Source organism: Drosophila sulfurigaster, chromosome 3 (assembly GCF_023558435.1).
Source record: "Drosophila sulfurigaster albostrigata strain 15112-1811.04 chromosome 3, ASM2355843v2, whole genome shotgun sequence".
Taxonomy (NCBI): domain Eukaryota; kingdom Metazoa; phylum Arthropoda; class Insecta; order Diptera; family Drosophilidae; genus Drosophila; species Drosophila sulfurigaster.
Window position 1 is genome coordinate 4,273,266 of NC_084883.1, and position 10,915 is coordinate 4,284,180.

Genomic DNA, 10,915 nt, shown 5'->3' on the forward strand with positions numbered 1-10,915 from the left:
GGTTTTCCATCAATTACACAATACGAATATAATGCATTTTGGCACAGAATATAATTTATAATAATATCAATATGAGCTCGGTTTTACAATAATTATTTTTAAGAATATTTCTCTTTTAAAAAACGTTCACACAAACATTTATCACAATACCTGTTTACTTTGAGATACTTTTATATATTGAAGAAGCAATTTGCAAATATGCATCGAAAAGCTCTTTCAATCGGGTTCATTATTTATGTTAACATATAAAAGCGGACACAAAAATGTAATTGGTTTTCCAATCGGCATCCATAACACTCTTTTCAATTGTTGAATGAATATTTGTACTTGAAATAGTTATGACGATCCATCAGGTAATCATTACTTGCCCATGCCGGCAAAGAGCAAAGGGAAGGGCACCTCATCGTTGTTGAGAAGTGGCGGAGTTGGAGCACGCGCCTCTGCCTCGGTGGTGCTGTTAAGCCAAAAGGTTGTAACGGTGCCTTTACCCTTAAGTTCGACATCACCGCGTTGTTCCAATTGAAAGGTACCAAATTTGTCTAGAATACCCTTTGTTGCCGATGAAACGTGAATTTTGCCCGCTTCAAAGGAAAATACAATTAAAATATATTCATAATAGCGATACTTGCTGTCATACGCATTCCTGTGGTCTCCAAGCGGGAAGCAGTGTTAACTGTGTCCCCAAAGAGGCAATAATGCGGCATCTTTTTGCCAACAACGCCGGCACAAACAGATCCCGAGTGCATGCCAATGCGGATTTGTATCTTGTAGTCCGGTTTGTGTCTGAGATTAAAAGAGTAGACTGCTTGAAGTATGTCTAAGGCCATCAACGCAATTTCCCGAGCATGTTTATCGCCATTAGGCTCCGGTAAACCTGACACTACCAGGTATGCATCCCCAATAGTTTCCACCTAAAAAGGCAAGCAAATTCAATTATAGTTGAAAGTTGTAGTATTACATTCGTCACTCACCTTGTAAACATCGTAGAAGCCAATGATGCGATCAAATGTGCTGTAGAGATCGTTGAGAAAGTTGACCACATCCATGGGTGTGCTGCGGGCGCAGAGCTCAGTGAAGCCCACAATATCGCTAAAATAGATGGTCACACTACTAAACTCTTCCGGCTCCACAAGATCTCCGGCCATCAGCTGCTGGGCGACCGGACGAGGCAGAATTTGATAGAGCAGCTCCTCGGTGCGTTGCTTTTCCAAACTAAGTTGCCTGGTTTTTTCCTCCACGAGACTTTCCAGGTTGTTGGCATAATGCTCCATCCGATTGAGCAAATCATCCATGAGATTCTCACAAAAGCCCCTGAAAGTAGGGATAAGTATCATATAAATATAACTATATGAACTATAAACAATCACAAAGTAAACAACAAAAGCTGTAGTAAAAAGATAGAAACCCTAAAAATTGGTTTACATTTTTGTTTGGAAAATAACTTAGAAAATATTAAATTAAAAAGTTTGTAATTTAATTATAGAATTTTAAAATAGGACAAATAAACATCAAAAATAAAATATAAGAAATAAGAATACGGGTAAAGTAAAAACTAGAACTGTCACTCACTTCATGATGGTGCGTATGTTGCTTCTTATTGTGGAAAAAGCAGGACGCTCCTCTTGGTTGTCAGCCCAGCACTTCTCCATTAGCACCAATAGATCAGGTGGACATTCCCGCTCCCGGATAAGAGGTCGAAAAGGCGGATACTCACATTGGCGCACCTTATGTAGAATTGTGTGCACATCCATGCCCTGCTGACGTGCCTCCTGATAGGGACCTCCTCTGTTAACAATCTCCTCCAGTATGATGCCAAAGGAGTAAACATCGCCGCGCTGTGTAGCCGGGCAGCCTGGTATCGAAGTCATTGGCAACAGTTCCGGAGCAATCCACAGCAGCTCTGAAATATTAGAACGAAATGCGGTCGGTCCAAAAAAAACTGAATTGCAATCCTGATTGCTTAACTAATATTCGGTTGGCGAAACCTTTTTTATATTTTCAACCCACATTTTTTGCTATCTTAATAATATATGGGTAATTCTCTGACCGATGTCGCGTGCGACCATCTTTACAGTGGAAAAAAAAACATAAACTGAAGCAATTTTAACAAGTAAGAAAGTTACAGTCGAGTGTGCTCGACTGTGAGATACCCGCTACCCATTTTTAGTAAAGGCAAAATATTGCAGTATTATTTTCAAAATATACCGAAAATACTAAAAATATACCAAATGGTATATTTGGTATATCGATATAGTACACCATTCAAAATATACCATAGACGGCACAATGAACCAGATTGTCGGCCACAGCAACTAAGAGCCCTAGTAACTAGGCGTTTTTGTCCATACAAAAGTATTTCTTTAATAACTTCCACAATTTTTATCTGATCGCAACCAAATTTTCAGGAATCATAACTACTATAGTAATTATTGTATATACCAAAATTCTACTCTAGCTTTAAAATTACTCTTGTTATTCGATTTTTTTAAATTGCGGGGGCGGAAGTGGGCGTGGCAAAAATGTTAAACAAACTTGATCTGCGTGCACACATAGCAAATGCTGTCGAAAAAAAATTATAGCTCTATCTCTTATAGTCTCTGAGATCCAGTTTTTCATATGGACGGACGGACAGACGGACATGGCTAGATCGTCTCGGCTATTGACGCTGATCAAGAATATATATACTTTATAGGGTCGGAGATGCCTCCTTCTACCTGTTACATACATTTCCTGCCGGCACAAAAGTTACCCTATGGGTAGCGGGTATAAAAATAAGAAAATTTTATTTTTATAACTCTATATTAGTACTTAAATTAGAGCTAAGAATGGTTTCGGAATTTGTTTTCTGTTTTGTTTTTTGATCTGATAATTGCAAAAATTAACAAATTCGTACACAAAACCAAAAATGAACGAATTTATATATTTTATCGTAAAACAGAACAAAACATGTAGTGCTAATCCAAAGCTTTAAGAATAACCTTCACCTATTTTTAAAATTGTTTTAGTTTATATCTGTTTCACTGTAAAGATGGTCGCACCCGACAAATTCCGTCAGAGAATTACCCATATATTACTTGAAAAATAATAATTTAAAGTAAAATTTCCTATTTATGGTAAACATTTTTAATACATGAGAATATTATTATTATTAAATGGTGCAAAATATTAATATATTCTAATCTATTTATGTTTTAAAGATTCGACTTACTGGTATAGTAGTTCTGATCCCGCACAAAGTCCGAAGGCGTCGTCAGCGTGTTAAGGCCAAAATCGGAGATCTTCAATACGAAGCGACCATCGATGAGACAGTTGCAGGAGCGCAGCTTGCCGTGGGCAACGACATCGCTGTTGTGCAGGTAGCTCATGCCTTTGACAATGTCATGGATGAGGGACATGCGAAAGTTCCAGTCCAGTTCAATGGCTTCGTTCTCGAGCACATCCTTCAAACTGCCCCGCGAGCAGTACTCGGTGAGGATTAGGACCGTGGGTCGCGGCAAGTCAATGCAGGCGCCCACAAAGCGTACGGTGTTCTCATGACTCACGTCCCGCGCCTGCTTAATCTCCCAGAGCAGCGTTGAGGTGACCTCCACCTTCTTCACATTCACCTTTTTGATGGCCACGCGTTCGCCTTTGAACTGCCCAATTGTGGTGTAGACTTGCGGTGGCAGCGAGGCAAAGCTTGCGATGGAAGCGCGTCCTGAATGTATGCCAAACTGTTGCAGTGATATATTCTCCACATCCAGGCGCTGCAGTCCACCCTTAGAACCGAACATGCCGCCCATCTCGATAAGCACATCATCGGGTCGGACGCGCCAGGACATGTTATGCAGCTCCTTGCCGAGCTTCATTTGTCTTGGGGCAGAGAATTAAGATAGCTAAGTAGAGTGCTAGGTGGAAATAATTACAACTTACTTTTGCAGCAGACAGATGACCAGCAGAACAAGTCCCAAAAATAAAGCCAAGCCGAAGACTGAATACATGACTGTTGTCTCTGCAAAATTAATACTTTACATTTTAATATCTGTAATATTTATGGTACACTTTTTAATGTAAGTATATTCCAAAAAATAATAATTTTAATAATGATTTTTCAATCCTAAAATAAGAGCTTCAATCTTACACCAACAAAAAATAAATAATAATCTAAAATGTTGTCTAATAATTTATTTTCGATATTTTAACGTAACGTTTTCTTCTTTAAAGAAATTTAGTTTTCGCACTGACCGTTTCCATGGCAGCCTGGCGCATTGCCCAAGAACCCACAGGGCGGAACATCTGGTGGAGGCTCCTCACGACCACCCGGCCAATGGATCTTCTTGCCATGCACAGCGGCATACTTCCTACAAGTTAGACAAAAGACGTTAAGTGTCTAGATCACCGGAAAACCAAAAATACATACCGATGGAGTCCGTAATAATGCGCCACAACGGAGAATTTGCCATTGATGGGATCCAAATCAAGTATGGAGTAATCCGCATCACGATCGCCATTGTCATCGATGCGAACATGCCCCGTAATGCCATGGAATGTGCGATTCCACATGCGACGCGTAATGTTGACACCATCCCGAATGTCGCCTCCCTCCGTCAAGGTCTCATTCAGTGCCATGCCGAGCAGATAGACTCCATCGTAGAATGCCCCGATGAAGAAATTGACCTCCTCGCCCTCGCCAAACGTATAGTTATACTCGGACAGTGCGTTCTCCCGCACATTGTCCGCAAAGTCCTGGAAAGTGGGGCTAGTTGGCTGCAGGAGTGAGACTCTTAACAGTGCCTCGTATGCCTTGCGTGCCCGCATATCGTTCTCGTCTCCCATCTCCCAGTCCTTGTCGCCCCAGTAGGCACTCTGGAATATCTCCACATCGAGGAACACCCACTCACCATTAGTCATGCCCAGACTGTGCGCCGCCAGCATAAACTTTCGCACCAGAACGCCGCGCACAGATAGTATGACAACTGTTGGTAAAGGGATTGAAATTGAGACTGTGCTAAAGATAGTCCAAATATAAGAACTTAGATTACCTCGCGCATACATGCTCGCATCCTTAAGATAGTTCTCGTAAATCTCCTCCGCGTTGCCATTAAGTTCCCGCACAAAGCTCAACAGTCCCTCTTGGCGCAATCCATATTCCAGATTCTTGCCAACAGTCAGTGAGAATAGCTCCGATCTGTCCACTAAGAGAGCCACATGCTTCCACTTGAATTGCCGGAAAACACTGGCAAATACCAACTTAAGTCTACACTGACAATAGGACATTCGAGTTAATGTCGGATACTTGGATTTGTCTTTAAACATGCCCTGCAAGTAAATTTGGTGCGTATATCTTAGATAAATCAAAACTTTGAAAAAGTTTTTAGACATAGATAGATAATATTAACTAATTACAATGTATCCTCGATTTGAATGATTCTTGTTGAGTTATAAACTAAATTTGTATTATAATTGTATACTAAAACAAGTAAGAAAGTTACAGTCGAGTGTGCTCGACTGTAAGATACCAGCTACCCATTATGATTAAAAGCAAAATATTGCGGTATTTTTTTTTTTTTCAAAATATACCAAAATGCAAATATACTAAAAATATGCCAAATGGTATATTTGTTATATCGATATAGTACCACATTCAAAATATACTATAGACGGCACAATATACCAGATTGTCGACCAAAGCAACTAAGACCCCCAGTAAGTAGGCGGTTTTGCCCATACAAAAGTATTTCTTTAATAACTTCCACAATTTTTATCTGATCGCAATAAAATTTTCAGAAATCATAACTACTCTAGTTATTATTGTATACACCAAAATTCGCTTGAAAATTATGCTTGTTATTCGATTTTATTGATTTGCGGGGGCGGAAATGGACGTGGCAAAAATTTGAAGCAAAAATTATAACACTATATCTTATAGTCTCTGAGATCTAGGCGTTCATACGGACAGACGGATATGGCTAGATCGTCTCGGCTGTTGATGCTGATCAAGAATATATATTCTTTATAGGGTCGGAGATGCCTTCTTCTACCTGTTACATACTTTTCCTGCCGGCACAAAGTTATAATACCCTTCTACCCTATGGGTAGCGGGTATAAATATACTGAAGCTGAATCTTCTCGAAAATGGTGGCATACTTTTATGAACATTAATTTTTTTGCAAATCAATAGTATTTCAAAATGAAATTGTAATTCCAACTATAATCCTTTATCATCTTCTCTTTTCGGCAGATCTCAATTCTTATTTCTTATAATGTTTAGCTTTGTTTATTTATAAATTATTTTGTCTATAAATTGAAAATACACTTACCGTACTCTCATTCTTCCACTTGTGTATTCGGCCCAACATGCCTGAGGTGACGGTTAGTTCGCCCTCGGAAGATGGTGGCTTTAGTAAACGATATGGAAATGAATGAAACGCTGTATAGTAAAAGTATTTTCCTGAAAAAACTTGGATTTCAAAGAGGAGGTCCCCAAGCTCAAAGTCAGATTTAATTGTTAATGTCAAAGGAAATGAAATGTGATTGCCTGCAGCAATGGGGCGAGAGATTAGTTAGCTACTGAGCATCAAGCAGAGTACATAATTGAAAGCCACGTGCTGTGCTCTTTGGTGGGTTGGGGATTGTGTAGCGTGACCACGGAGGTCAAGTCGTACGTGCTAGATACTATCAGAGGATGTATTGGGACAATCGGTTTCCCGCGCTGCAGCTAGATGCCATACTCACCTGATCTCCCATGCCCGTTATAATGGGAGTATTCCAATAGGCAGCCAGCCGGGCCACCGGTTCCAGGGCAAAGGCGCAAGCGGGTCCGATAAACGCGATGACATCGTCCTTGAAATGCATGTCCGCAGCAAGTCCTGGCGCCTTGGCTCCCGAGCACGAAGGGTAACTGTCACGGTTACGAATAAAGAGATAATCAGTTAAGACACTGAAAATACAAAACAATTTGTGCAAAACACGTTTTAAATGCATTGCCTCCCCCTCGAAGAGGAAGGAAGCAGAGGATTAGGCTCGGAGAGCTCAAGAATGCGGCAATGAAATTTGAGTAATTAAACGACTCGTGCAGCACGCAACAAGTGAATGTGAAAGTCAGAGAATTGTAGCAAAGATTCAATTGGTAAACACACAACACTTACCTAGCCTTCTTTTTGACCAGCCTGATGTTGTGAGGACTAAGAAAACGTCTGTTAATCTGATCCAAGGCCAAGTCCACTGCCGGCCCGCAGCGCTCCAGGTCAAAAGGTGAATCTATGATGTGAATCTAGAGTGAGTCACAGTTCCAGCTTCCCCAGGTTTTGTCTCACTTACCCAAATGGGAAGCCATTAGAACACCAACATTATAGACGCGCATTTCACTAATGTCAATTTCATTGAAAGTAACAGTCATATTTTTGGGTTCTTTCATCCGTTCAAACACTTTAATGTCGATGCTGTCATTGAGGTGGCCATTAAAGTTGCCATTACTGGATCGAGCCTGATGATTGCTGCTCTCCACGGCTAAATCCCTGGCCTCCCAAGACTTAATGTCGATCCGCTTGGCACCTTGATGCAAGCTAAATCCAGTTGAAACCATCAGCAAGCTGACAGTCAGGCTGATATTGATCAATATCATTTTCTATGCCTTGTAGGTTGTAATCCACATTAAATTTTATGTAGCATGCTTTTGGGCGAGCATAAAAAAAAATTAATAATTGCGCTGCCATATTTGCGTAAAATTAATCGCATAGAACTTTTTAATTCAAAAAATAAAAACACTGAATTAAAATACAAACTCAATAACTCAACAGCGAAATGCAAAATTAATTTAAATTCAAATCACATTTACAATATTGAGACGCAAAGGATGCTTCAGTTGTTGTTTAAGGCTGTGCCGCGATATTAAAGTGAATCGGGGAACCTTCTTTATCTTCAAAAATCACAAATCAATGCTTTAATTGTTCACTTTGAGTATTAATTTTAATCACTTTAAAGTTCACTTTTGCCACACTTAACAATTTGAAATTCCAAGAAAGTTGAGTTTTTCACGATTAGATTAAGAAAACTGCGACCGAACAGTGAAAGCCGCGATTACCGAATGAGCCAGTGACAAGTGCCAGGACCTTTTATATATGGACGCTGCTCGGCATCAGGATGGTCTAGAAGGCATCGACACGAGCGCGCCAGCCAATGGCAAGCTTTCGCTTGAGTGAATCGTTTGTGGATGAAATGGCGCACATCGTGGAGCCGAATTTGAAGCCGGCATCGTCAATTAAAATGCGAATGTCTAAGGTTAGGCGAACACAATGTCAACGGCAAGCGTCTCAGTCTGCTTTCACTTGTTGCTATTACAATGTTACGATGTTGACTTTTCCTGTTATTATTGTTGTTGTTGCAGTGCTCCATTTGAATTTAAACTGTTTGTCAGTCTGTTTCATTGCTGAAAAGGACTAACCGTCTACTGCGAACAAGTCGCGTGCCGCCAACAATTAATTCAATTCCTCTCCTCTCTCCTTACCGTTCTCTCGTGGAACAGCGAATTGGGGTGTCGATGGGATTTGTCCTGCAGATTTCGCCAAACAAACAATAACAGTGTCTGCTTGAACTGAGTTAATGGAACAATGCACAATGGGTAGATTGTTATATTTTGAGATAAACTTAATTTGAAATATTTCGAATTTTCATATAAAGCAATCTATTTAAAATACAATTTCTTTTGTAAATTTATTTTTATTTCAATATATGAATATCTTTATTTTATCTATATCAAATTTAATTAACATAATTTTCTATATTTTTAATTTTAAATTGGTGATTTATTTATATTAAAGCGATATTAAATTTTGATACCCCAGGACTATCATGACATCTCACAAAAACTCCATGTAAATAGGGTTTTCGGGGAATATTTTTAATTGTTATACGTTCTTAAAAATGAATTTTGCCATTCAAGGAACAATTGCACAAAACACTCCAGACGCGGACATTCAAGTTTTGTAACATCTCATGGAGTTTGACTAGTCGATCGATTACGTCTGAGTAAATTTAACTTATAAAATATATATTCGTTTTGTTAGAGTATTTTTTTTTAAATAAGCGATTACATATGCAACAGTTTCTCTTTTAGTATATATCGATATACTCAATAGCGATAATAATTGTATGACCAATTAGAAGACATAATGGCAACACTGCACGATAATGACAAGCAAATATTTTTTTAGTTGGTAAATATACCAACTTATTTAATAAAAAGTAGATTTCTTAATGTTTTGTATATTCGACAACTTAACTTATTTTTTAGCAACTTTATTTATTTATAAAGAAAATTCTTTATGATATTATTTTTTCTTTCAATAATAAACAATTGATAATAGCTAAAGCATCGATGATTTATAAAACATCGATAGCACCGATAAATCCATCGATGTTTTGCAGCTCTAGCGGCAATGACAAGTACAATTTGCTAGTAACAAACATTCGGTCAGCCGCTTGATTTTTTAATAAAAGTTTTGCACTTAATTTTCATAAAAAATGGTAAGTAAATTTCTGCTAGAAACAAATCGTGGTGTCCAACGTATATGTGTAGACTATTAAGATACAGAAACTCATGCACTTTGTGTTGTGCACCCAATTTTGCTTCATCACCATCACAATTATATTTTGCAGGCGCGTCGTTATGATTCCCGTACCACGATCTTCTCGCCTGAGGGCCGTCTCTACCAGGTGGAGTACGCCATGGAGGCCATTTCCCACGCCGGTACATGTCTGGGTATTTTGGCCGAAGACGGCATTGTGCTCGCAGCCGAATGCCGCAGCACGAACAAATTGCTTGACAACGCTATTCCATCTGAAAAGATTTACCGGCTGAATGAGTAAGTAAAAAGAATGACCGCCACTGTTAGGATTTTGGTTAATAGCGAATTGTGCATTTCTAGAAACATGGTTTGTTCGGTCGCGGGCATCACATCGGACGCCAATGTGTTAACCTCTGAGCTGCGTTTAATTGCTCAACGTTACCAGTTCAGCTATGGCGAAGTGATCCCATGTGAACAGCTTGTCTCCCATTTGTGTGACATTAAACAGGCATATACTCAGTATGGTGGCAAGCGACCCTTTGGCGTTTCGCTCCTTTACATGGGTTGGGACAGCAAGTATGGTTATCAGCTCTATCAGTCAGATCCCAGTGGAAATTATGGTGGCTGGAAAGCCACTTGCATCGGCAACAATTTTGGTGCTGCTATTTCTATGCTTAAACAGGAGTTGGCAGACAAAGAGAACATCAAGTTGGAAGAAGCCAAGGATTTGGCTGTTAAAGTACTAAGCAAAACTCTGGATACCACAAAACTAACTCCAGAGAAGGTCGAAATGGCCACGCTGCAGCGTATCAACAACAGCACCGTTTACAGTGTGCTCGAGAAACCCGATGTGGAGAAACTTATTGAAAAATACAATAAGTTGGAGGCAGAAGCTGAAGCCGCCAAGAAGGAGAAGCAGGCGCAGCAGTCAAAATCCTAAACACCAACCTTATACACATTAATTTAAACTTGGATTGATTTCTTTAAATGTATGAAATAAAATTTCGAAATTGGGATAAACATTGTAATAAAGGGGGTGATTCAAAAGAGATGTGGCAACACTGGCAATTCAAGTAAGTTGGCAGCACACTTCATAAATTCCGTCGCTTTCTGCAGAATTCGTTCTTTTTAGGAAGGCGAACGTTGATATGAAAAACTCAAAACTTATACATCAAATCCTTTTATAAATATAATATAGTGCAAGTCCTTAAGGAATTCTGTTGCTAACACCACATCTAGCGCAAGCCTAAATAGTGAAAATACCAGACATTCTTTTTCAGTATTTATTGAGCTTCGGAATGCTGTCACTTAATATTCTTTGCTTCACCTTCATTCTTATGGAAAAATGTCATTACTTTTTAGCACTTTTT

At 39.3% G+C, this 10,915-nt stretch overlaps 2 protein-coding genes across 2 annotated transcripts; one reads left to right on the plus strand and one right to left on the minus strand.

The window, feature by feature from the left end:
• Window positions 1-2: 2 nt before the first annotated feature.
• On the minus strand, window positions 3-7,618 carry LOC133844168 (atrial natriuretic peptide receptor 1). Its single transcript, XM_062278047.1, has 13 exons — window positions 7,300-7,618; window positions 7,128-7,239; window positions 6,715-6,880; window positions 6,300-6,377; window positions 5,022-5,298; window positions 4,400-4,955; window positions 4,225-4,340; window positions 3,913-3,991; window positions 3,209-3,852; window positions 1,570-1,900; window positions 972-1,311; window positions 638-911; window positions 3-581 (listed from the first exon to the last, which is right to left on the minus strand). Exons 1-13 carry the CDS (start codon window positions 7,601-7,603, stop codon window positions 361-363), a joined length of 3,498 nt encoding a protein of 1,165 aa, XP_062134031.1. The 5' UTR covers window positions 7,604-7,618; the 3' UTR covers window positions 3-360.
• A 1,731-nt stretch (window positions 7,619-9,349) lies between these two features.
• LOC133842971 (proteasome subunit alpha type-4) lies at window positions 9,350-10,565 on the plus strand. The gene is made up of 3 exons (XM_062276301.1): window positions 9,350-9,504; window positions 9,637-9,842; window positions 9,906-10,565. Exons 1-3 carry the CDS (start codon window positions 9,502-9,504, stop codon window positions 10,483-10,485), a joined length of 789 nt encoding a protein of 262 aa, XP_062132285.1. The 5' UTR covers window positions 9,350-9,501; the 3' UTR covers window positions 10,486-10,565.
• Window positions 10,566-10,915: the final 350 nt, after the last annotated feature.

Bases quoted from the DNA above. Each gene is read 5' to 3' on its own strand.
- LOC133844168 (XM_062278047.1), bottom strand. From the start codon at position 7,603: ATGATATTGATCAATATCAGCCTGACTGTCAGCTTGCTGATGGTTTCA. The intron at 3,853-3,912 runs GTAAGTTGTAAT...CTCTGCCCCAAG, and splicing joins GTCATCTGTCTGCTGCAAAA to ACAAATGAAGCTCGGCAAGG. The intron at 582-637 runs GTATGACAGCAA...TTTCCTTTGAAG, and splicing joins CTTGGAGACCACAGGAATGC to CGGGCAAAATTCACGTTTCA.
- LOC133842971 (XM_062276301.1), top strand. The intron at 9,843-9,905 runs GTAAGTAAAAAG...GTGCATTTCTAG, and splicing joins AAGATTTACCGGCTGAATGA to AAACATGGTTTGTTCGGTCG.